This window comes from Misgurnus anguillicaudatus, chromosome 5, assembly GCF_027580225.2.
Source record: "Misgurnus anguillicaudatus chromosome 5, ASM2758022v2, whole genome shotgun sequence".
Taxonomy (NCBI): Eukaryota; Metazoa; Chordata; class Actinopteri; order Cypriniformes; family Cobitidae; genus Misgurnus; species Misgurnus anguillicaudatus.
In genome coordinates this window covers 10,224,394-10,251,394 of record NC_073341.2, presented here as the reverse complement: position 1 = coordinate 10,251,394, position 27,001 = coordinate 10,224,394, and the positions used below count along the sequence as shown (strand labels likewise).

General features: G+C 37.9%; 1 protein-coding gene across 3 annotated transcripts in view; it reads right to left on the bottom strand.

Annotated features, from left to right (window-relative positions):
- The window catches only part of antxr1a (ANTXR cell adhesion molecule 1a), a 70,746-nt gene that overhangs the window by 9,660 nt on the left and 34,085 nt on the right, over window positions 1–27,001 (bottom strand). For all 3 annotated transcript variants that reach the window (XM_073867502.1, XM_073867503.1, XM_073867504.1), the window contains 4 exons: window positions 19,002–19,043; window positions 14,188–14,283; window positions 13,677–13,844; window positions 8,277–8,357 (listed from right to left, as the gene is read on the bottom strand). In XM_073867502.1, coding sequence (XP_073723603.1) covers window positions 8,277–8,357; window positions 13,677–13,844; window positions 14,188–14,283; window positions 19,002–19,043 — 387 coding nt within the window. The remainder of the gene's footprint in view (window positions 1–8,276; window positions 8,358–13,676; window positions 13,845–14,187; window positions 14,284–19,001; window positions 19,044–27,001) is intronic.

Sequence of the window (27,001 nt, the reverse complement as noted above, 5' to 3'; positions counted from 1 at the left end):
CTGTCGCCAACGGTTACTGTTGCTTGTGTCATCTATACACTGGCAGTATGCACACAGCTTAATATGGTGGTATCAGCGATATCTTTAACTCTTTCCCTGTCATTGACAAGTTATCTCATCAATTAAGAGAAATCGCTTCCCTGCAATTACGAGTTTTTATGGCAATCCATATTTCCGCTATTATCCAGTAGGTGGCGCTCTTACACAACTTATAAAACACTGAAGCATCCACTGATCCAAAATGTTTGTTTGAAAGCAGAGGGTCTATTCTTTTTATTTGATATATTGTATGTTTATATATTTAAAGGTGCAGTGTGTAATTTTTAGAAGGATCATAAATGAAAAATATTATAAAAAACTATATGATCAGGGGTGTATAAAGACCTTTCATAATGCACCGTTATGTTTTTATTACCTTAGAATGAGATGTTTCTATTTACATACAGCGAGGGTCCCCTTACATGGAAGTCGCCATTTTGTGCCGCCATGTTTCTACAGAAGCCCTTAATGGACAAACTTTTTTTACTAAGTTGTCTTCGACGATGACATGTTTGTCCGGTGGCGGCTAATGTAGCTCCTCTATGGACTGAGCCGTTGGTTGCCATGCGCAACCTCACCACTAGATGCCGCAAAAATGTACAAACTGCACCTTTAAAGAAGAACATTTTCTGGAAGGTATTAAACTTTTTTTTTAAATGCTTTGGGATGATTTAATTTATTTAAGAACCAAAGCCACTTCAGATTCTGGGAAGCGAAGCTGTTTGGAGCCAGGATCAATTATTGTCTTAAATACTTGGGAGACAAATGTTGAACTAAATTAGGGGGTTCATTTAACAGATGGGGAGTGATGTAAAGAGTCTGCTGTCTAAGATCAAACAGTCCAGACACTGTTTGAGAGCTGGAGGTGAGTATTTCTATGCTGTTTAATGAAGTGCTAATGGCGAACATGTGGTGTGAGAAGGGCAAAGGCGGTGACGGTGATGATGGTGAGGGAGAACTGAGTGAAACTGTGACAATTATGGCCATTTGCAGCACTGCATCTTTACACCGAGGAGGAAAACGTCATTCTGGACAGAAGCATTTGGCAGCAATCTCCACAAAGTAACCTCAGTAGATGTACTGTATAACCACAGCTGCTCTGTAAAACAAGATACGAGGGAACCAAGATAATGAAGAATCTGGGTCAAATACTTCTCTTACTATGTGTCCAACAAAAGAAACATATTTACCAGAGTGCTTCCTGTGTTTTTACAGTGACCAAATTTACTGGTTTAACAAAAGTGGTAAAAATAGAAACCATATAAGGCATAGTTCATCGCTAGTAAAAACAGAGTCACGGCTTAGAGCCCAAATCCATCTGCTTCTATACCCTAATTGTTTTGTCAGAAATAAACATCCCTATCTGGCAGCATATCTATCTGTGTTTTCTTTACAGCTCACAGCTGTTTTACCTACTGCAATACTGTCATCTATGATTTCCCTGCTTGTTTTACTTTGGTTTGCTTTTCCACTGCAGTTTAGTACCACTTCAAAGTGGGTGGGATTGTACACTCACAGGCCACTTTATTAGGTACACCTTGCTACAGTAGTATAGGGTTGGACCCTTTATTGTCGCCAAATTTCCTTAAATCTTTGTGGCATAGATTCGACAATAGCCTCTTTCACAGTAATTCTGGTAAATTACCATAAACAATCCACGTCGTTCATAACCACGGTCCGTATTTTGCTGTTTTCACGTCTGTGGTAAACAGTCGCGAAGTTGCTCATGACCAAACAACATTGAATGAGACGACGTCAAACCGAAAATGCGTTTTTAACAACACTACTGTTTGCACGTTAGGCTTCACAGAGGGCGTGCTAAGGACGTCGGCAATTCGGCGGTAAGCTGTTTTAAACAACTTTGGTGAAGAAATGTGGACGTAAACTTCAGGTGTGCTCAACTTTCAAGCAGCATGTGTGTGGAAACGTCCGTAAACAGTGCGGGGGTAAACGCGTCATCTGTATTAAAACGCTATGACTGGCCCGAAGCTGTCAGCACGGTCTGACGTCGTCCGTTCTAAATGCCGGTAATCCTATAATTTTCGTTCACACATAGCGCTTACCGGTAAATTACTGGTAATCTTACAACCTGTCTTACTGGTAAATTGGGAGCACAGATTTACCGGAAAGGTTCTGTTCACACATGATCTGTTAACTGCAATTTACCAGTAAATTACCAGTAAAGACTGTATGTGTGAAAGGGACTAATGTGATGGAAACCTTCCTCAGAGATTTCAATCCATATTGACATCATGACATGACAGCATCATGCAGATTTGTCGGCTGCACATCTATAATGGGACTCTCCCATTCCACCACATCCCAAAGGGGCTTCATTGGATTGAGCTCTGGTGACTGTGGAGGCCACTGGAGTAGAATGAACTCATTGTCATGTTCAAAAAACCAGTCTGTGAGGATTTGAGCTTTGTAACATGGTGCATGATCCCGCTTGAAATAGCCATCAGAAAATGGGATGGACATGGTCAGCGTTTAAACGATGCTCAGTTGCTACTAATGACGCTTTTCCATTGCATATTACCCCACGGGTCAGGTCGTGTCAGCTCACTTTATTTGGCTTGTATAGCTTCAGAGTACCACTTCGGAGTTGGAGGGATTATAGGCGTGTCGATATATTTGCGCTGCCTACTGCTGTGACATCATACAAGTGGGAACGAGAAACAAACATCACTTGTTGTGTGCTAGACGGTGCACAAGGGTGAGCTAATCTTACATTAGGCAATGACGCTGATAGTGACGATTCTCTCAGATTAAGTGATCTGCACTGTTTACCTTAACCGAGGTGGTACTAAACAAAGGATCAGGTACGTACTAGGTACTGTACACAGTGGAAAGCCCAAAAGTGAGCTTTAATGAGCGGGACTATGCAATGGAAAACACCACAAGTGACTTCTTTTGTTTTTGAATGATAATGTTTTGTCGTGTTGATACTATGATACCATAATTTGTTCACACTAATGACTTGTATCACATGCTGAGCTTGTTAAAGGATTTTTCCACTTTTATAAAAGTAATCCTGATTATTTACTCAACCCCATGTCATCCAAGATGTTTATGTCTTTCTTTGTTCAGTCGAGAAGAAATTAAGAAATGTTTTTATCCATATAGTCAACTTTATTAGACCTCAACAGTTTATAGTTTCAATGAAGCTTCAAAGTGCTCTAAACGATCCCAACCAAGGCATAAGGGTCTTATCTAGCGAAACGATCGTCATTTTGTTAAAACAAAGTACTTTTAAACCACAACTTCTTATCTTGCACTAGCTGTGTGATGCGCCAGCTCGACTTTACGTATTATGTAATCACTTTGAAAGGTCACGTGTCACATATGTGAAACACACACCTGCGGATTATAAACAATACTTTAAACAATAAACTGACACAAAGACATTAATTAGTATTATTCCTAATTCAACAACGTCTGAATGGTCCTCTTTCTCCACACTGGAGCGGTAGTTTCGCATACGTCACATGACCATTCGACCATTCGTTTCCGTAATGTGTAAGGTCATGCTGGCTCGTCACACGGCTGGTGCAAGTTGTGGTTTAAAAGTACATATTTTAAATTTTTCTAGGCAAAAATGACTATGGTTTCACTAGATAAGACCATTATGCCTCTGTTGAGTCTTTTGAAGCTTCGTTGAAACTGCAATTCTGAACTGTATTGAAATTGCGAGCTGTAGAGGTCCAATAAGGTCTATTAAATTGAGAAAAAAATCTGGAATGTTTTCCTCAAAAAACTTAATTTCTTCTCGACTGAACAAAGAAAGACATAAACATCTTGAATGACATGATGGGGGTGAGTAAATTATCAGAATTTTTTTATGAAAGTTTTGTCATTTCCTTAATGTCTCTGCTGTAATCCTATTGTGTAATTGAATCAATCTGCAATGACTTTGACACCACTAAGCCAAGACCTGAACATCTCTGCCCCGAGTGGAGATGTTACAAACACAGTACAGGTCAGCGAGAGAATGGTTTTGTTGGTAACATTAGTGAAATTTGTAAAAGGAGTAGGCTAAATCTAAAACCAAATGGAACTTTTCAAACAAGCAGCAGGATATGAAATACTGAGCTCTTTAGAAAATATGTGGGTGTGGATGTTGGGTTTTGCAGTGTTTCATAATAATAAATGACAACACCCTCTACATGTGACATTAGGTCACGAATGGTGCTGTTTACACTGGACATCTTTAGGTAGGGGGTCCCTCACAAAAAGTTGATTATATTGAGAGGCGGCAAATGAATTTTGCATACAACCTCCAAATCAAGGAAGCGTCCATTAATCTGTTACTTGTCTTTTTATCTGTTTAATATTGTTTGTTTGTTTTATTGTTTGTATAGCACATTTAAGGCTTGTATAGACCCCTTCACGGTTCACGTCACAGGCAGTTTCCACTGCGCATGTCAGGGTCAGAAAAGCCATTACAGCAGATAGAGTTGCGTATTATTCGGTATCGTCAAAAATGCCTACTTACGTCGTGGGCTGTAAAAATCACAACAGGTCTTTCGTTAAGTTTCGCGATTCATGCAGAATCTCAAAAACAAAAAAATACAACATCTGCAGCTGCAAGCAATTAACGTGCAGACTGGAACAATGCAAATATCAAAGAGGCTTGTGTTTGTTGTGTTCACTTCATTTGAGGTAAGTCATAATTTTTCAGCCCTGTTAGATTACATTATAAAGCCTGGATGGTATGAACAGTTTGACCCCATGCTGCGCGCGCACCCGATAGTCATTCAATGTTTACAAACTTTGAAGGGGTCTATATTACATGAAATAAATTTTTTTTTTTACATTTTTTTAAGTTCTAAAGTGTGTGGTATCTGCATGCTTGTTGTAGCATTTAAAAGGATGTGTGTTGTCCTTTTTTTGACCCAACGCTGGGTTGAAAATAACCCAGCATTTTTAGAGTCTACTTGTTTTGCATAACTGTTGCATTTAAAAACACAATAATATGAAATGAAGATTGTGTAGCTAAGCTAAAATATTCTCACATACTTATAGAAGTACACTTTAGATCTGAAAGTGCTATGAAATACTGTACTCCTGTCCTTGATCCTCAATGGATATGAACTGCCATCAACCTTAGTGTCAAATATTCTTTTGCATAATTGAGAAATAAAATACAAGTCCACCCTAAAGAGCTTTGCATTTCTTTTCATGTACATCTCATCGCCATTTGGGATATATGATACATTTCCTCCTGTTTTTATTTGCGTAGTCCAGGAGACCCAGCATGCAACAAGTTTAGCTGAGGATAGAGGAATGTTTAAAAGAAGCAGGGAGTCAAAGCAAATATGTACTGCTGAGAGGAACCAGAGTTTATGTGCGTGCCCTGTCTCTCTAATGCAAAATGCATCGCTGACATTCATCATATTTTTTGATAATGTTGTGCTTGTTGGAATTAACATTCTTCAGATCTGTTTATTTTTTGTCTTAACAATAAATATAATAGCTTCATAAGAAAAGAGTGCTCCTAACCTAAACACAAATTATAACAAACCGGTTCACATTAGTTCACCATCTTTTCAAGACCGTCCATCAAGATTTAAGCAGAATACATATGCTAGTGCACTGTAAAAATGCAGCATGAAGTTAAAACAACTCAACATTACTTATAAAATCAAGTTAAAATTGTTTAACTCATTTTTTTTAGTTAAAGTAACATAAAATATATGTTGATTTAAAAAAAATGCTGCGTATTTTTTTACAGTGTACATTTTGTTTGTCTCTAAACTACACTCTAAAAAATGCTGGGTTATTTTTAACCAAGCATTGGATCAAAAAGAGATGCAATGTATCCTATAGAATTTTTGCGAGTCGACGTCACAGTTATGTCACGCGCGCATGTGGTGGCAGAAAACCAGTGGAAATGAATGAGACACGAGTGAAACAAACAATATAACTCACTAGAAAATGTTTTGTTGTGCGGTTGAGTGTCAGAATAGGAAAGCCAAAATAGATGACCTTCATTTTTATAGTATACCGTCGTCGAAGACACCATTTGAAGATAAACATAGGCGTTTATGGTTGCAATAAAAGCCCTCAACCGGACAGATTGGAGTGATGAAATCATCTTTTAATAATTTGAATAGAAAATAATTAGAGAAGATATCCGGTTTTCTGTCGAAGTCTGTTCCCTCTATGTGTTTCTTATAGCGTTTTCATCACGTTACGTTTATAATTTATTTAGAAAGATTAAAGATTTGAATTAGTTCATAATATCAATAATATTACCATTTATTAAAGTTTTCGTATTTTTTTCGTTTTCTATTACTTCTTTTTACCTTCTATCTTAGCCTATGTCTTCTTCCTGTTTGTTCTAAATGATGATGTTTACTAATAAATATATAAACATAGCACACACACACACACACACACACACACGATGTAAAGTGTTAATAATATATAAACAGGCCTATACAAATTCATTTGTATGTAAACATAATAGTTTTAGATCAAACACGTAGGCTAAAAATATAAGGAAGAAATTGAAAACAGGAAATGACGAAATATTTAATAAATGATATTATACAGAATACATGATAGTATTGCTCTTATAAGTACGTCAGCGATTCATACTGTAAAAATAATTGATTTACCAATAAAGAACAATACATATACATTACATACATGCACACAATTAGTAGCCAAGCCATTTAAACTTTTCATTTATTTAAAAAATAAACGTAACTTGGTGAAAACGTTATAAGAAACATTACACTTGAGAGAAATATAGGGGAAACAGACTTCTACAGAACACCGGATCCATAAAAAATCACAGTTTAATGCTAAAACACTTCACACAGCTATTGAGAAGCATTTACTTTCTGCCACCAGTTGGGCTCCGCCCACAAAAAAACGTCATCTCTGTTTGCAAACACGCAAAAGGTCTATACTGGGTTGTTTTAACCCATTATCAGCTGGGTTCATCCCTTTTTGACGAAATAACCCATCATTTTTTAGAGTTTAAATCCAAACTCTTTTTACACTCAGTAAGTTGCAATTGATTATTACACGGCTGGCTGGAATGCTTGATTCTGATTGGCCATTCGTGACATTTGCAGGTTTGTTATTCCTAGTTAACAACTGCTCAAAACTAATAACACGGTAACCCGGATGCTGCAAATCATTTTGTAATAAGCGGCATAATGTACTGGTTGTTATCGTGAAATAAGCTCCTTCAGTGTGATACAAGGCCCTTCACATCAGGTCCTAATCTCACTGTCGGGTCTTATTTTTGCGATAACAACCAGCTGCCTGTACATTATCCCTTCCTTATTGTAAACTTGTATAGATGTCTAGATCAGGGGTCTCCAACCTTGTTGTGAGCAAGGGCTACCACAATGGAAAAAAAACAATCTGGAGGGATACTTTTTTGTTATAGTCTACTACGTTTTTGTTTTACTTGTTGATTTCATTCAATTTTATTTGTTGATATGTTTTATCATTTTTTAAAATGTTAACATACATAAAAGAAGTCAAGCAAATACATAAAAATATGTAATAAATAAATTTGATACTATTAAATAAAATTAGTTAATAGTTAAATAAAATAGTTAAATAAAATTTAAGCTATTAATAGAATGTGCTTTGGCGGGCAACACCAAACACCGAGGCCCTGTTTACACCTAGATGGTGATTTTAAAAAACTGAGACATTTCCTTTCGTTTGCGCCCTTCGTTTATAGGCAAGCGGAGAACTCGCCTCTGAAACTGATTCTTTCTAAAAACTCCGGCACGAGTGGAGATTTGGAAAATCTTCGGTTGCACGGTTGCATGTAAACGAATGTTTAGGCAGCCAACGTCACAGAGTGCACTAGAGCTCGCACCTACGCCAAAAGTGCGACCTTGTTTAAAAGAGAAACAGGAAGTGATTTGATCCTGTTTTCGGGATTCTGATTGGCTTACGTGGGCTTGAGCTTCTCATTACACCGCCACCTAGAGGTTTGGCGTGCTCTTGATGGCATAATACACGGTTACGTGTAAACGAACACTTTTCTGAAAAAACTGACATGTGTGCACAATGTTATTTTTGAAACCGGAGAGGTTGAAACGTCTGTTTATTAAAAAAATAGCCGCCCCCGTGTAAACGTAGTCTGAGCGGGCAACCAGGTCCCCGGAGGCACCATGTTGGAGACCACTGCTCTTGATGCTCATGGGTCACATTTTAAAGGATTTAGTAGCCTATATTTCAACAGTATATAAAGTTCTTACCTTATCTCCTGGTTGAGGTCGCATGATTGATACTCTGTCATAGCCCTTCTTCACCAGTACCCATAATGCATCCAGTTTACCCTGTGCATTACAAACATACAAATCAAATATTGTAGTAAATTCTGAGCATATTATGCCAACCCAGTCTCACGGAGTTGCGTATAAATAGCACGAAGTGTAAAAATCGTGCAATACATACGGCAAACTCCACTTTGGCGTACATACGGTAGTCCTTCCCATTCACCCAAACTGCCCCTTTTCTGTCCTTTTATTCATTGGCTTCTCACTTTTTTTTTTGCTATTTTTTACCATTTTTGCTTGCTTTTAGGGTTAGAACAACTTTTTGTTAAGTAAAACATCCTAACCCAAGCCCCAACTCCAAGCGACCATGGCTTAAATATAGACAAAAACATGAAGAAACTGTATATTAAATAACCTCCTTAAGCAAATCTCAAATCGAACCCTAAACACAAATGAAAATGGTTTAAAAATTGAAAAACCAATAAATAAAACGACAAAAAGATGCGCCGTTCAAGTGAATAGAAAGGACTGGCGTATCATATGCACGCCAGTGGAATTTGGCGAATGTATTGCACGATTTTTACACTTTGTGCTATGTATACGCAACTACATGAGACTGGTTAGATTATGCCTATACATCAACTGCATCTTGAATTTCTCCAATTCATTAAATCATCTATGTACATTTGTATTCTTGCATTCGTGTACCGCCAGTCCCATCAAATGAATATGATAAATGTGACAATCATCAAAAACTCATCTACATTGTTCCTTTATAAACACTGAACATTTATAAACATTAGCAACATACTGTAAAAAAGTGGCCTTTTCAGATGATAGCCCAGACAAAAGTTTATTTACATTCATTTATATTTATTTGGAATTGGTAGGTTTATCCAAACTGACTTACAGTGCATTTAAACTAGACATTTATTTTAGGAGCATGCATGTTTCTCTGGGATCAAGTATGAAGTTTGTGTTGTTCACACAATCCTCTACCATTTTGATTGGTGCACATTACAGACCTAATGTCTTACAGGTGAGGTAAGGTCTTTGATAGCTTATTCTTCACATTGATCAGTCACTTTGGTAAACATGTTATATTAATCTCCATTTGGATGACTGAGAATTTCCTGTTGCCAACCCTCAGAATGTGGCCTCTCTCATTATCTCCATGCATTAGCAAGTAAAATGGCTAAATGTCACAGTTAAGAGTAAATCAATGCCTCATTGTTTGCCCTGGAGTGATACACAACATTTCTACAAAATCCTGCAGCTTGTTACTCAGTCCCAATCCAACTTTCTAATAAAAACCGCCAGCCTTTATTGCACAAGAGTTACTTTCTGTCTATAAAGAGATGGAAAGAAAACATTTCAAGAGAATTTAGACAAGCTGCTTTGTCCGATAATACATCATACAAAAGTAACCAAATACCAAATATTAAAAGTATTTTTATCATCATGAACAGTGTTGGGCAAGTTACTTCCAAAGTGTAATACATTATATATTACAAATTACTGTCATTTAAAAGTAATTAGTTACATTACAATATTACTGTCTCTGAACTGTAATGAGTTACACTACTTTTGCGTTACTTTTGAGTTACTTTCATCAAAATAACAGAAGTATGACTAGGCGTTATAAAATTTTAAAATGTAGTTTGTTGCTGCTTATAAATCTAGAAGTTATGTGTTGGCCCTCGAGCTTTGAATAGGCAAAGTGAAGATTTATGGCAAAATACAGTAACAATCACTGTCAGAATCATAAACATAGACAAATGATCTGGTAAAAGTCTGGTAAATTATGGTACACATACCAAACACAATAGAGCTAGAGACCACTATAATGCAACCTATAGCCTAATAACATCATGGCAAGACACGCAACCTCTTTTCATTTCTATTCTTAAGTGATCACTTTTAATTCAGATTCACAGCACAAACCTGGCATGCACTGGATTGACACAACTTATCAAAAAGTGCTATTGGAGGATCAGGCCTCAAGGAATACAGCTCATTTCAGTACAATATAAGGATTACATGTAGGCTAATATATAATTGCTTAATAAAACACAGACAAACAGAGGAACACTGCTTTTTGCCAAACAATGAATATAGGCTCCCATACAAAGGCTGGTAAAAACTTTAAACAGTGATGTTTAAATGTACTAAATTATGTAAGGAATAATTGACGACGGGCCATTGAATTATAAAAAAATAATGCACACCAAGGTGGTAATGCGGCACGACGCGAAGCGGAGTGCCGTTACACCGCAGGTGTGCATTATTTTCAAATAGTTCAAGGGACCGGAGTCAATTATTCCGCTTATACCACGGTTACCACAAACATTGCTCTGGTGCCTATTTTTAAGACATTTGAAAAATTAGGTGTGCGGTTTACAGAAAAATAATCAACACCCATAGAACATTTCTCAGCCAATCAGAATGCAGCATTCAACAGACCCGTGGTATAAATTTAGATAACCATGTTTAAGTCTTCACTAATGTTATGTTGTAGTTTAGGTTGCTGTTTGTAATAAAACTGTAGACAGCATAGGAATAGCCTAGCACTGTAATCATCGCAAAGCTTACCTTGTCATTGCTGGTGTGATATGGATTTTACTGGCAACATTTGTAAGTCTCTTTACTTCTGAGGTTCAAGCAGCACAGAAGACCGATAGAAAAAACTTTCTGTTGCTTTTTACTTAGTGCTCTTATTCGCAAAATGATGCGTGTGCGGCGCTACCGGACCTGATTGCGACCACTTTAGTCAATGCTACAGCCGCGGACTTCCACATGTCTATATTTGACGCGCACCGCATCCAAATCTCATTTCAAATACAAAGTTAAAGTAAAAATGAACATGTTGAATACAGCACGTGGAAACAGACATACGCTGCGTCCCAAACCGCCTTCCATACTATATAGTAGGCAAAGAGTACGAGAAGTAGTGCTTTTCGCCCACTATATAGTATAGAAGTATGCGGTTTGGGACGCAGCCATAACTATTTTACACGCAGATTTTTCATGTGTGGATGCTGGTAGCGCGCATTGGTCAAAAATAAAAAATTAAAATAACACAGTCTAATTTTGAAATGCATTGTTGTAACGCGCTCGTTACTAAGACTGTAACGAGTAAAATATTACCAAAATTTTATTAGTAATGCGTTATATTACTGCGTTACAGCAAAAAATAATATATTACTGTAATATATTATATTTTGTAATGCGTTACTCCCAACACTGATCATGAACTATATAAGTCCAATAATTTTAAGTGTTTGTTTTAAAAACATTTTTTAATTAGTACTGTAATTCACTTCACAAAATAATGGTCAAAACAGATATATTTATACATTTTGCATGTGACTTATTTAAGTCACATGATTTTTGTGTGGATATTGTAGTTGCTACCTTTACAATTTTCATGCATTTTCTTTGGATCTTGGGAGGATTTGGCTCAGATTCAATTTTATACTCAATTTGGAGAATGTGTGTTGGCCTCGATTGAGATCCACTGATATAAACACAATTTCTTAGCAAATATAGTGGAAGAGGAGACATGCACAAACAATCTACTTTAAAAATACAGTTACACTGCACAACAAAATGGATCACAATGTAAGGCATTTACAAATTCTTATCCAGTGACTTACGTTGCAGTTAAAGGTCCAATATTATGCTCATTTTTACAAGATGTAGTATACACTCACCTAAAGGATTATTAGGAACACCATACTAATACTGTGTTTGACCCCCTTTTGCCTTCAGAACTCCCTTAATTCTACGTGGCATTGATTCAACAAGGTGCTGAAAGCATTCTTTAGAAATGTTGGCCCATATTGATAGGATAGCATCTTGCAGTTAATTTGTGGGATGCACATCCAGGGCACGAAGCTCCCGTTCCACCACATCCCAAAGATGCTCTATTGGGTTGAGATTTGGTGACTGTGGGGGCCACTTTAGTACAGTGAACTCATTGTCATGTTCAAGAAACCAATTTGAAAAGATTCGAGCTTTGTGACATGGTGCATTATCCTGCTGGAAGTAGCCATCAGAGGATGAGTACATGGTCAGAAAGGGATGGACATGGTCAGAAACAATGCTCAGGTAGGCCGTGGCATTTAAACAATGCCCAATTGGCACTAAGAGGCCTAAAATGTGCCAAGAAAACATCCCCCACACCATTACACCACCACCACCAGCCTGCACAGTGATAACAAGGCATGATGGATCCATGTTCTCATTATGTTTACGCCAAATTCTACCATCTGGATGTCTCAACAGAACATCAGACCAGGCAACATTTTTCAACTGTCCAATTTTGGTGAGCTCGTGCAAATTGTAGCCTCTTTTTCCTATTTGTAGTGGAGAGGAGTCATACCCGGTGGGGTCTTCTGCTGTTGTAGCCCATCCACCTCAAGGTTGTGCGTGTTGTGGCTTCACAAATGCTTTGCTGCATACCTCGGTTGTAACGAGTGGTTATTTCAGTCAAAGTTGCTCTTCTATTAGCTTGAATAAGTCGGCCCATTCTCTTCTGACCTCTAGCATCAACAAGACATTTTCGCCCACAGGACTGCCGCATACTGGATGTTTTTCCCTTACACACCATTCTCTGTAAACCCTAGAAATGGTTGTGCGTGAAAATCCCAGTAACTGAGCAGATTGTGAAATACTCAGACCGGCCCATCTGGCACCAACAACCATGTCACGCTCAAAATTGCTTAAATCACCTTTCTTTCCCATTCTGACATTCACTTTGGAGTTCAGGAGATTGTCTTGACCAAGACCACACCCCTAAATGCATTGAAGCAACTGCCATGTGATTGGTTGATTAGATAATTGCATTAATGAGAAATTGAACAGGTGTTCCTAATAATCCTTTAGGTGAGTGTATATCTACAGTCTGAGACGATAGTATATTTAACCACATTAGCACTACAATGGACAACAAACACATTTAAAAAAGCTTTTGGGTAAAATTAACCAGTCAGTTAGCGACAGTGGGCGGGGCTTTATCAGTGTGAAGTCACATTAACAAGAGAATCTAAACAGCATGTCTAATTAGACTGCTTTGGTTTAATGGTGATTAAAGAGAAGGAGATGGTGGATTTTTTCATTGTAGGGTGGTTGTTTTCACACACTGCCAACACACATTTATGTCCAAACACCTTGTAAAAGTGGATTTTGCATAATATGGGCCCTTTAAGGTGCATTTGATCAGTTTGTGTGCATTCCCTGGGATTTGACCTTGGCATTGCTAGCACCACACTTTACCAGTTGAGCTACAGATATCAATTGTGTCTTAATTTTAACGTTTGCCTTTCAACTATGTTCAAAAACGTCTGTTTCTTCCAAAAGTATTATTGTTCATCTTACCTTAATTGGCGAGTACCATTTACGAGGACCTGGGGGTTTCCGCATGCCGTTATTTAAGATGCGAGAAGGAGGAACGTCGAACTCTTGTTCAGGCATCTTAACTCTTGCGTTCTTCGCCTTTTCAAGTTTAGCCCCCTCCTCGGTCGAACCCCTTTCACCCCAGCGGACCTAAAAGGTAATACATTCGATGAAAACCATAAAGGCATGTGTTAAAGTTATACAATCAGGATATGAGTAAAAATTTCATTTCAAAAAGGCCAGATGGTCTCCAGCCAGAGAAGCAATGTTTAGAAATCACTGCCTTCGGTTATGACTATGAGATGGGTTTTGTGGCACACAAATACAGATGTGAGTATTTTTTTTAAATAATACATTGAATACAAGTGGGACAAATTCTCGGCCAGAGACATCCTCTGTTCTTCTGGATAAAAACTCTCTGTTAACAGTCTGATCATGTGGTGATATAGTGACGGATGTTTATTTAACAGTGAGTAATAAAGTGGTTGCTCACCTCCATTCTTTTAATTCCCCCAACTCCTCTTCCTCCATAGTAGGAGGCGTCGACTGTGGGCCACTTCTTCTTTGGAGTTCCATCCTCTTCGTCATCCTTAGAAAGTAAACAACAAACATCAAGAGCTTGACCATAAAAAACTGCTTGGTTATGCAAATCTGACTATTTGTTTCTGAATGGCTACAAATGCAAATTAAATAATGCCTATGGAGTTCAAAAAGATGTTTCTTATACCTTTTGCTTCTTATTGAAAACCATAAGCAAAACTACACAAGATTAAGGACAACCCATACATTTATTAAAGGGTTACAGGTTTGGAATTGTGTTGTTTGATTTGGGTCTCGTCCCAAAACCAGTTGACAACCACTGGTGATGTACAACCTGTCAAATGAAACAAACACAATTGCAAAGATGCTTAATAAACATATTTGGAGGGTCAAATGAGGTTTGACTTACACTTTAAAACCTGATTTTCTTTTATTGACTCTTAGAAAAGCATAAGCCGTGCTTACGCCCTCTTCCTGGTCCAATAAAATCAGTCCAAATTGGCTCACCCGGGTTATGACTTTATTTTTCCAGCTCTGAGGAAATTTAGCCCTCTCCAATCAATCCTCTAGATGGAATTTAAACCTCTCGCGATATTTTATCAAATTATCCATATTAAACTGTGAAGGTTTAAGCCGTCCCTCCTTTCATACTTCAGTGTGACCACCCATTCAATTCCCCATCATATTTTTTAAATCACAAAAGTTCATAGTGAAGGATTAACCCTGAAAAGCTCTCAGTCATTCCACATACGACATTCCTAAGGTCTTACAGAAGTGACATCACGAATAATAGATTATTAAAATCTTGCTATCATATTACAGGTCTGACAGAACTAATTCATTGTAACACAGCATAGCCAGGACTGTTAAACAACATTCCACAAAGATCTGGATAGTTTTATCCAACTTTTAGCCTTTCTGTGTTTAACTGAAAAAAAATATGATTATCTACATTTGATTAATACACACTCGGTCTTATTCATCAATGCACTTTATTCCACTGCAAGAGTGATGGTCTTTGTAATCTTTCATCCAAATTTGTGACCCTGTATGTGAACTTCAGACTAAAGTCTCATAATCTAAAGATGAGCATCAAAGTTTGATTTTTCTCATTGATTTGACATTGATTTCCAACGGCGGCCGGTGACTTCTTTTTCGAGGGCGCACAATGTGAAGCTCATCACAACATGGATTTAGTCCATCATGTGCATCACGCTGTAATGGTTTTGTTCTGTGTTCTGAGTATTTTTGTTATTAGTACTTGTATTTTGATATCCTGCTCTGTTCGGACTTTTATTTTGAAATGCATCATGTCATGTCACAGTTCACACTTCCTGTCTGTTTTTGTATTTAAGTCACTTCCTGTACACCTGTTCCTGGCTGATTATTACATCGCCGCATCCTGTCTGTTTATCTGTACCTGTTATCTGTATCTGTTTTGGTATCTGTATCTATTCCTGTTTGACCTGTGCCTGTTATTTGGATTTTGCCTGTACTGCCGCCTGCCCTGACACATTGCCTGTATTTTGGATTACGTTTGTTGGATTAACCCTGTTTGGATTTGGTTGCTGGCCCTTATTGGGATTTTACACAATAAACACCTTTTGCACATGGATTCCTCTTCTCATCGCTTTCATTAAAGCAACCCGTTACACACGCGTTATGTAAAAGTAAGTGCCTGCTCCAGACCCTTCGAAGGGGTTTATGATAAAAGAGATGCTTGTGTTATACAAATACTCCCTTAATCTTATGTGTAATCAGAGTAGTGTTAAGTTAGTGTCTTACGAGTATTTCGTGAACGTGAGCATCTATTTGATAATAAACACATTTGATGCATGTGCAGCAGGCATGTATTTTGAAATGACGCTTGATGCACATAGTTGAGATGACGCAACAAACACACATTTTGACATTACGAGCAACACACATATTTTGAATTCGTGCCCTTGGAAGTCAATGGCCAGCACTGTTGATTTTAATCTTTGTCATGATCTTAGTCAATATTAATTATCAATATTAGAAAATCACGAAATAAAACCCGACTTTAGCTGGGTTTTCACTGACAGGATCACACACTAGCCTCTTTCACACAGTAATTCTGGTAAATTACCATGAATTTACATCATTCACACATCAGTATCAAAATACCGGTAAACTCGGAGAGAAAGCGGAAGTTACCTGTGGCGCGCGGCCGGCGAGCTCCGTCCGTGTCGTATTTGTAAACGGCGGGTTATGACTTAATATCCACGGTCCGTATTTTGTTGTTTTCACATCTGTGGCAAACGGTCGCAAGTTGCTCGTGACCAAACAACATTGCGTTAGGCGGCGTCAAACGGAACCTGCGCGTTTGCACATTAGGCTTCACAGATAGTGTGCTAAGGACGTCGGCAATTTGGCAATTAGATGGTAAGCTGTTTTAAACAACTTTGGTGAAGAAATGTGGATGTTAACTTAAGGTGTGCTCGACTTTTAAGCAACATGTGTGTGGAAACGTCCGTAAACAGTCTGGGGGAAACCGCGTCACCTGTATAAAAAACTTTCTGACCGGTAAATTACCGTTAATCTTACAACCTGTCTTACTGGTAAATTGGGAGCACTGATTTACCGGAAAGGTTCTGTTCACACATGACATGTTAACTGCAATTTACCAGTAAATTACCAGTAAAGACTGTATGTGTGAAAGGGACTACTGTAAAAAAGATTTGTTGGTTCAAATTTAAAAAGCAAGGTACCTGGTTGCCTAAAGCCCGGAATACACTGCAGGATTTTTCCCCTCCTGTAAGATCATTACCTTATCACACTTTGCAACATGGATCGTTTAAACTCGGTTACGACAGGCATGCAGACTGTACGATGATGACACGTAAGCTTCGGCGGCTGCGACACACGTTAGTGCAATGTCACCAGCATGCGTTCGCAGTAAACAAATACCAGCGCGCAGGGCGCAGCAGCTAACACACTGTGCGGTGATCATGCTGAATTTCTGACACTGTCAGAAAACTATCGTAGGCTATCTTTGGACGCAAGACCGGGAAAACGTCCGTCTTTGAACCTCTCTCATTGTACGACATAGGACCACAGATGAAGAGCCACGATCACAGAAATCGCGACGATTGTCTCACGATGGCAATCTTTCATCCGGGACAGCCAAAAACCGTGCAGTGTATCCCGGGCTTTAAACGTATGAGTTAAATTGACGGTTTTGTATGTAATATTTTAAGTTTTGACATAACTTGTAAAAACAAGTTGAAATTGTTTAACTAAATTTTTTAAGTTAAAGTAACATAAAAATATAAAATGCAGGTAACTTACTTAACCAACCATTGTTTAACAATAACTTCAATGTTAAAGCTACTTTTTTAGCTGATGTAACCGCCATCCTTTCACTTCCATAAACTTATCATATATACTGTAGACCACTTTTCATGATTTTTCCATTTTCCATCTTATCCATTCCAGATGGATAAAATAATGTTTTACATTAGTTACTTGTTGAATATCCCATTTCACTCCAAAAAAATGTCACAATATGTTAGGGCGAATGTGATGTCATGGTTCATAATTTAGCTTGCTTTGGGTATTCAGGACCTGCATGGTTAATTTCTTAAAAAAAGAATATATTGGCTTTACATTAAAACAACGTCACATATTTATGGTTATGGTCTCTATGGTTACATTTGGTTAAAATATTTCGTTTATTCATATTCATATTAAGCTGAGATCATATATGTGGTTTTGTTGCACTATCTAGGTTTAAAAACTGACTCATTTTATTATATATAAAATCTGTAACATTATATTTTTGTCTTTCTTCAAAGCAGCATTCAAAATTTACAAGCTTTGCATGGGTTGAACTATTTTTGTATTGCTTTCATCTGGTTTTTGAGATGTTTCTCATGTAGGCCAAGAATTTAGGGGACTTTGAAGTGGAGGCCATAAATCTCATTTTGCTGTGGTGTGTTGTGCAGTACACAAGAGCATAATGCTAAATTAAATTGTGAAAATTTGATACAAACCAATAATACATTGTCTCTAGAGACACTATGTTAATATGGTCATAGTGTTTCAAACATTTTTAATATCATAATACTCAATTTTAATGCTTTAAACCTAACTAGACACTAGTACAGTACTGTATATAATTATTGATCCTTGATTTTTTTAAATTCCATTTTTATTAAAGGGATAGTTCAACCAAAAATACAGTTAAACCTGTAAGAGTTTCTTTATTTTGTTGAACACAAAAGAATATATATTGATAATGATGGAAACAACAAAGTTGATGGTACCCACTGACTTTCTATGGAAATAAATGTGATCGGTCAACTGTGTGCTTACCATCATTTATCAAAATATCTTCTTTTGTAAAAAAAACTCATACAGGATAAGAACAACCCGAGGGTGACTAAATGATGACAGAAATTTTATTTAATAAATGTTAAATGTTGGGCATTACACATACCCAGCCAACAATTTTTGCTTCCCAAAACGTTCTGGGAAGGTTAGCGCTTGGTTCCCAGAAAGTTCCCAACAGATACCCTAACGTTCACTGCTGGTTCCCCAGGAAAGTTTTCTTGACATCCATAGATTGTTCCCTCTAGGTTTAGGAGACATCCCCTTAACCTTGTACGAATGTTAGGGGAATAGTAGGGGAGCGTTCTGTGTTTTCTGGGTTGGTGCATATAAATATACATCGTATTCAAAAATGTAGCTATAATTAAATTTCGATGTGCTTTTATCCTAATCCCAGGAAATGGAAACACTTACCGTACTGTCTTCTATAACTGGTGGTGGAGGTTCATGGATAATCTACAGAGAAAAAGAAAAGAGTGGATAAACAATCTCACATGATCTCACTCACGCTTGCACGTTAGATCACATGCTCTCGAAAGTCAAAAAGATTTGTTTTTTTCTTACACTGGCATGTCTCAAGACCCAAGTAATGTTTTCAGTGTGTGCCAGAAAATCAGGTTACACAAAAACACATGGCTGAAGAATTACACCACCCCCTTCCCTTTTTCACTGTGTTTACACGCCAGTTAAGATGACCTAAAAATCTGGAGACCAGACCCGTTGAAAGGTAGGTTGGTAATAAGAAATATCTAGAAAGAGGATTGGTGTTCATCCACATGCAAAACAAGAGCCACAGGCTCATGCTGTCCTTTTGATTTGTTTTTGTTTTCTAACTCTGTGGAATTCTGGGAATAATGTGAAAAACATTCCAAGAATAGAGACATTAAACATGTGTAGTGTAGTAATGTCAGCGTTGCATTTTACGTTCGGCTTGGGACACAATTTATTACACAATCTTTGCAGGTCTATGTTGGTAGCATATGCTAGTAAGTGTAAGCTGTGTTTATTTATGTTATGCATTATTATCAAGATTACATTTTTTGTAAAATTTCAAGTTACATTTTAGAATTTCATTTAAATTATATGTAAACTATATATGTAAAGTTTATGTTTAAGTTAGATTACCCTTTTCAGCAGGTCAGCTGTGTAAGTTCATGTTAAATGTGTTGCACCGTACCAATATTTCGTCCCTTTTGTCTCCACAAATATAGAAATGACCATAAAGCTCACTTTGGTGTGGTGGATCTGTTGTGAAGTTAAATATTTGAACTACTAAAAAGAGTTTTTGAGTATAAAAAGAGTTTTCATCCAAAGAGTTTTGTACTCTAGACAGGAATTACATTTTAAATTGTATAACTGCTAAAGAGAGGCATGATCATACTCTTATGTGTGCGCACCAAAAGTGAATATTTGCATTATGTAAATCGTGCTACACTGTAAAAAACCTGTAGAAATTACAATGTTATTGCAGCTGGGTTGCCGGTATTTTACCATAGATTTAAATGTATGTTATTTACTGGCAAGAGTTTGTTCAAAGTTAAATAAATTTTAAATATTAACAAGTCTTTATCTTTACAGAATAAAACTATACAATAACAGCCTCATGCAAAGCATTCTGGGAACCAGAAATCATCATCAACCCTTTTCTGTTTTTTTGCTTCAGATTTTGTTTCCCAGAATGTTTTGCTTGATGCTGTTTTTTTAGTTTTACTCTGTAAAGACAAAGACTTGTAAATGTTTAATGTTCATTTAACTTTGAACAAAATGTTGCCAGTAAAAAACATAAATTTAAATCTACAGTAAGTTACCGGCAACCCAGCTGCAATTTCTACAGAATTTTTTTTACAGTGTAGATAAAGCCACATTTAATCCACCATCATCTAGGAGCGGCAGAGTGACATGATCACATTAATTTTAGAGGAAGCGTTTAAACGCTTTGGTGTACACGCCCCCTTAGGTTTAGTTACCAAAAAGTTTAACATATGCAAATGATGAGCGACTTTTGAGATGATTTCCAATGAAAGTGAAGCAGTGGAGCTCACGTCATCCCTCTCTTGTCAGTTACTGGAATCGACAATCAGAATTATGAATGCGTCCCATGTAACACTCAGGGTGCGTCTAATTTCTCTGTCTTACCCCTTACCCTTACCCCTACCCCTCAGTTTTGTGCGTTCATGTGAGGCGAAGTGGCGTCTCAATTCTCAGTTTGATCAAGGGCTAGAGCCAAGGCGTAGGGATACATAGCCCTAGAAACGAAGTGTGATAAGGACCACACTTGAAAGAGAGGGGTAAACGTTAACGTAGGAATTTCTCAGGAGAGCCGGCATCAAGATGTTTTATGGCTGAACGTCGAACTGTCAAGTAGGGATGCACCGGAATGAAAATTCTTGGCCGAAACCGAAAAAAGGAATCCAAGGCCGAAAAAACCCGAAACACCGAAAAAAATTATTATGCCAATTATTAGTACAATTGCATTTATGGCTATCACTGTGTGCTAACTTTACTAGGGGTGTGTGAAGGATAAAAAAAACTCAGTTCGGATCACATTACAGTTTTTGAGGCACAGATCAGATTATTTAAGCAGGTGGGAAAAATCTAATAAACAATAAAGAAATTGCAAACATTTACAAAAAAGAACAAAGTTGTACATTAATAAGATCTGAAATTAGCATTAGGTACAGAAATCAAATTAAATGAATCATAACACAATAAATTAAATATATTATTATTTTTAGGGCTATTTGTCTTTTTGTCATGGGTTGTTTGATCAATATTAATCTGACTGTAATCTATACATACACTTAAGACATAAACAAATGTTTTTATTAGAAAAAGAATACTGTGGAGATCATTTTGTTTATATGTGCCCTGTCAATAACAGCAAGATTTTATGTTTGCTTGTTTTTTTTTTAAACGCGTTTCTCTCGTATTTGCACTACCGAGGGCACTTAAACGCATGCACATACAGAGATCGAGGGTGAATCCCAAACAGCGCAACAGTCGCTCCATATAAAACGTTACGTTGTGTTTCGTTGCTTTATTCGCCAAATGTATGTTAATGGTTTACAGTATGAGACACATTAGCGCGACTCTCTCTAAAGTTTACACATCAAGACATGCTTAATCTTTGCAGACGCGTGCAAACAGCTCGACCGTGAGTGAAACCTGCTTGAGCACGAAGGGGAGGGGTGGGAGATGACTGAGCACAGATGAGAGGGGCGCGGTTGACATTCATTTTCGGTTGACGTTTTCGGCTGGATTTTTTTTCGGCCCGAAACCGATAATGCCATTTTCGGCCGAAATTTCGGTGCACCCCTACTGTCAAGGAGTCCCACAAATAAAAGTAACATTATTTTCAGCAGTTTAAGTAAGGGATAATCCACGGCTAGCCATGCATTAAAGGGTTTTAATGCACGACGTAGAGGCGAAGAACCAACCGACGCGTAGTGCATTAAAACCCTTTAATGCATGGCTAGCCGTGGATTATCCCGCTTATACCTTGAATGCGCACTCATGTCTCTCTCTCTCGCTCACTCGCTCGCTCTCTCTCTCTCTCTCTCTCTCTCACTCTCTCTCTCTCTCTCTCTCTCTCGTTGCTCGCTCTCTCTCTCGCTCTCTCTGCAAGTGTGTTACTATGGTTACCAATGTTTATAGTAGCGGATTAATTTCTAACTGTAATCAAACTGACTGGAACTACCTGTGCATTAAACGGTTTTAATGCACACCTTCCAGCCAATCAGAATCGAGTACTTAAACGGACCATGGTATAATTGAGATTATATTATGACACTCATGTTTTATGATACTTTTAATAAAATGTTCAAGCGGTTTTAATTGTAATGTTTTTGTTTTGAATCGCTAGTTAAGGCGCTAGCTAGCAGCTAAGTTATGCGCTATTTGTTGAGCTCAGCTCAGGCAATCGATACAACAACCTGAGACGACAGCATCTTTGCTTATGTCAATGCTTGTTTGTTTACGTAGCAGCCAGCTAGTGACAAGGGAAGGTGATGCAAACGCTAATTTGAGTGGTGTCTCATTTTTTAGACGAACGATCTGTCTTACCCCTTTACTCGGTTTTGAGGGGCAAGGGAAAGACAAAGGAGAAGGGGTAAGACAGAGAAATGACATTGGCCCTCAGTTAGAAAGTCCTTGGAGGTCTAAACAGGGCTTTACTCATAGGATAACATATTTTTACGTCACTCACGCAAATAAAAAGATCGTTAATGAGTGTCTTCACAAACAATATTGCTGTCCTCCTTATTCTGACAACCGGACGTGTCAAACCAGACATGAAGAGAAGCTTGTGCTGGTTGGCTTGCATGATAACGCATCACGCGAATTTTTGGTGTGCACACCAGTGGCAGCTCGTGACTGCTCATCCGAGGGGCGCAAATCAAAATAAGTGTTCGGAGTGTTATGTGTGTTGCTCGTGTTTTCAAAATGTGTGTTGCGTCATGTGAACATGTGCATCACGTGTTTTGTCAAAATAAGTGCCTGCTGCATACGCGTCAAAACCGTTTATGATAAAAGAGACGCACACGTTCACAAAATACACGCAAGACTCTCTTAACAGTAACCTCTGATTACACACGAGATTAAGCGAGTATCTGGCAAACTTGAACGTCTCTTTTATTATAAACCCTTTAGACGCGTCTGCAGCAGGCACTTATTTTGACAAGACACGTGATGCACATACATGCACTCGACGTGCAGAACACATATTTTGGGAACTTCGCATCAAGCACCCACGATAAAAGAAGTCAGCGGCCGCCACTGGTGCACACACCATTTAAGTACATGAAAGGAGGAAGCCATATTTTTAAAACAATATTATAATAACAGGGTGGTGGGCTCTTTAACTTTGGCCTGTAAGCAACCACTTAGCAAATACACAAAATACTCTAGCAACCACACAGCAATGCGATAGCAGCAACATCCATCGCACTGTAAATGCAATTTCTGTCTGTAAAAATCTTGTCTGTACAGTATATACTGGCTATGTACATGACAGTCTCCTTTATTATAATGTCTGAGATCTAGTTTTGTCACAATGCATCATTGCAGTACAATACCGGTGTTACAAATATGACTTGGAGAAAGCTGTAGCATTCAGCGACTTGGCAATCACTAGTATTCATGAATTGGATAAATGACACCATTCTTCCTTGTTATTTCAAAGGTCAGATCACAATTTTCCATGGCAACACAGGAAAGCTTTCCTAAACAGAGTCGTGTGCCCTTGAAGTTAAAAGCGAGATTTCAAGTCGCCAACAGACAGAATTGCTTTGTAAAAACAGACAAAACATTTTCCATTTTCTTGTAAAAGTATTCATTTTGAAAGGCATTTTGCCCAGCAGATTTAAAAAGTTATTCAACTCTGAAAACCTTATGTTAATAAATACAGCCAAGATATTTAAACACTCATACGCAATACGCTCATGTTAATTCAGTCCACGATGGCCAACAGCAGGTCTCTATGGAAACCGTCAAAAGTTTGAACATGATTTTTGTGGGTTTAGTGGCTCCTATGAACTTCAACACAGATCTCTATTCTCCTCTAACATAAGAATGACTCATTTCTTCTCTTTTCCTGTTGCTCCTTTCCAGAAAGATTCCTGGCACATCCACGTTATCAAATATTTCTCAGTCTAATATGACACTTTAAATTATAAGATGTTCATCTGAAATAAGGAAAACGGCTTTGGTCTGAAGGGATGTTACCAAATACAATATCCTTTAGCAAATGTTTACTTTTTGTAAACTTTAAGACAGGTCGTTTTTTGCTTAAAACAAGCAGGTTAAGCAGGGTGAACATCCCACCAGACACTTATTAAAGCTACACAGGTCTACGACCCTATGTGAGACTAATTATGCGTAACAAATTGTTACAAGTCTAACGCAATGAAACCTAATCCAATACGTCTTTCATAGACAGCTTGGAGAACACCCCAATCTTATTTTACATCTCAAATGCTCAACTGTTAAAAGCTATTAATGTCAAGTGCATAAAGCGTCCAGTATGAATGCATTACACGTTGCTTTGGATAAAAGGGTCTGCCAAAATGAATAAATGTAAATGAAGTAAAAAGTTATATTCTAACTTTGCCAATGTCCATAGGTGTCATATTAAAGATGTGTTGATAGTATTGTATTGTTTGAATCATTTCTGTGAATAATTATTGGACAGGAGGAATCCAGCAGGCTCGTCAGATAAGGATTTATAAATGAAAACCTCCATGACTCTTACATTCAAGCTCAGGAGATGCAAATGCAAGTACAGTAAATTCCAGTGTAAGCAAATAAGATGCCAAAAATATGAAGGTAGATCTTTCAAGATGTCTTTTTAGTAGTTATGTTTTAGAAATGTATTTTAAAATTGAAGAAACTAAACTTATAACTATGTAATATTTAGATTTGAATAATATATATTTATGACGTAATGAATAGTAATGAAGAGTTTAATCCCCCTAGTAAATGGTAAAGTTTATATGGTTCTCTTCTCACTATGTCATTGTTACAGATTGACTAGGCTCCTACATATACAGTAGGCGAAGTAGTGCTTATTGGCTATTATGTAGCATGGAAGTAGGCGGTTTCGGACGCAGCGCCACTCTTCCTCAAAGATCTGCGTCATCTAACTTTTAATCACCGTCACCAGTTCCCAATCACCTGATCACAGTATATAAGGAAGTATCCTTCAAAGTAGTACTCCTTTGTACCTAAAGAGTGCATAGTAGTGCCTCAAGTGTATACTGGTACCAAATGTATACACACGTGTACCTAAATGGTGCAAATTAGGACCTTTCTAAAGGGTACTGTACTGCCCCAGTGACAGCTTGGGACCATTTTCTGCCCATTTTCTGTGCTGATTTTGGGAGAAATCGACAAAAAGGGTCATATAGATTTAAATGTGTTAGATGCGCATACTACATTTTGATTGGTCCCCTAAACCAGACCCCTACATACAGTTAGGAAAATAAGTATTTTAACACCCTGCTATTTTGCAAGTTCTCCCACTAAGAAATCATGGAGGGGTCTGAAATTCTCACTGTAGGTGCATGTCCACTGTGAGAGCCATAATCTAAAAAACAGGAAAACACCCACAAAGCATGATGCTACCACCCCCATGTTTCACAGTAGGGATGGTGTTCTAGGGATGGTACTCATCTTTCTTCTTCCTCCAAACACGTTTAGTGGAATTATGACCAAAAAGTTATATTTTGGTTTCATCTGACCAGATGACTTTCTCCCATGACTCCTCTGGATCATCCAAATGGTAATTGGCAAAGTTAAGATGGGCCTGGACATGTGCTGGTTTAAGCAGGGGAACCTTCCGTGCCATGCATGATTTCAAACCATGACATCTTAGTGTATTACCAACAGTAACCTTGGAAAAGGTGGTCCCAGCTCTTTTCAGGTCATTGACCAGCTCCTCCCGTGTAGTTCTGGGCTGATTTCTCACCTTTTTTAGGATCATTGAGAACCCACGAGGTGAGATCTTGCATGGAGCCCCAGTCCGAGAGAGATTGACAGTCATGTTTAGCTTTTTCCATTTTCTAATGATTGCTCCAACAGTGGACCTTTTTTACCAAGCTGCTTGGCAATTTCCCCGTAGGCCTTTCCAGCCTTGTGGAGGTTTACAATTTTGTCTCTAGTGTCATTGGACAGCTCTTTGGTCTTGGCTATGTTAGTAGTTGGATTCTTACTGATTGTATGGGGTGGACAGGTGTCTTTATGCAGCTAACGACCTCAAACAGGTGCATCTAATTTAGGATAATAAATGGAGTGGAGGTGGACATTTTAAAGGCACACTAACAGGTCTTTGAGGGTCAGAATTCTAGCTGATAGACAGGTGTTCAAATACTTATTTGTAGCAGTATCATACAAATAAATAGTTAAAAAAAATCATATATTGTGATTTCTGGATTTATTTTAGATCAGGGGTCTCCAACACGTCGCTCGCGAGCTACTGGTAGCTCGCGTCTTAATTGCAGGTAGCTCGCTCGCGGTTTTATTTATGTATTTATTTTCTGTGGTTATGGCGCATTTGGATGTCTGGTTAGTGTTACAAGCGCCTGTGGTAGTAAAGACTGGGTACGTGTTTGACGTCGCGTTGAGCTGTGTAGACCGGCGTATCATATGACATCAGTAATTTGATACCCGTTCTCACCAAGATGCGTACAAATGACACGCAGTGTGATTATCGTGCAATAGATACGCCCAATTCCGATTTTGCGTGCATATGATACGCCAGTCCTTCACATTCACTTATATGGCGAATCGTTTCGTGATGTTTTATTTATTGTTTTCTCATTTGTTTTCTGTTTTTTAAACCATTTTCGCTTGGGTTTAGGGTTAGATTTCACATTTGTTTAAGCAGGTTATTTAATATACAGGTTTCTCTATGTTTTTAT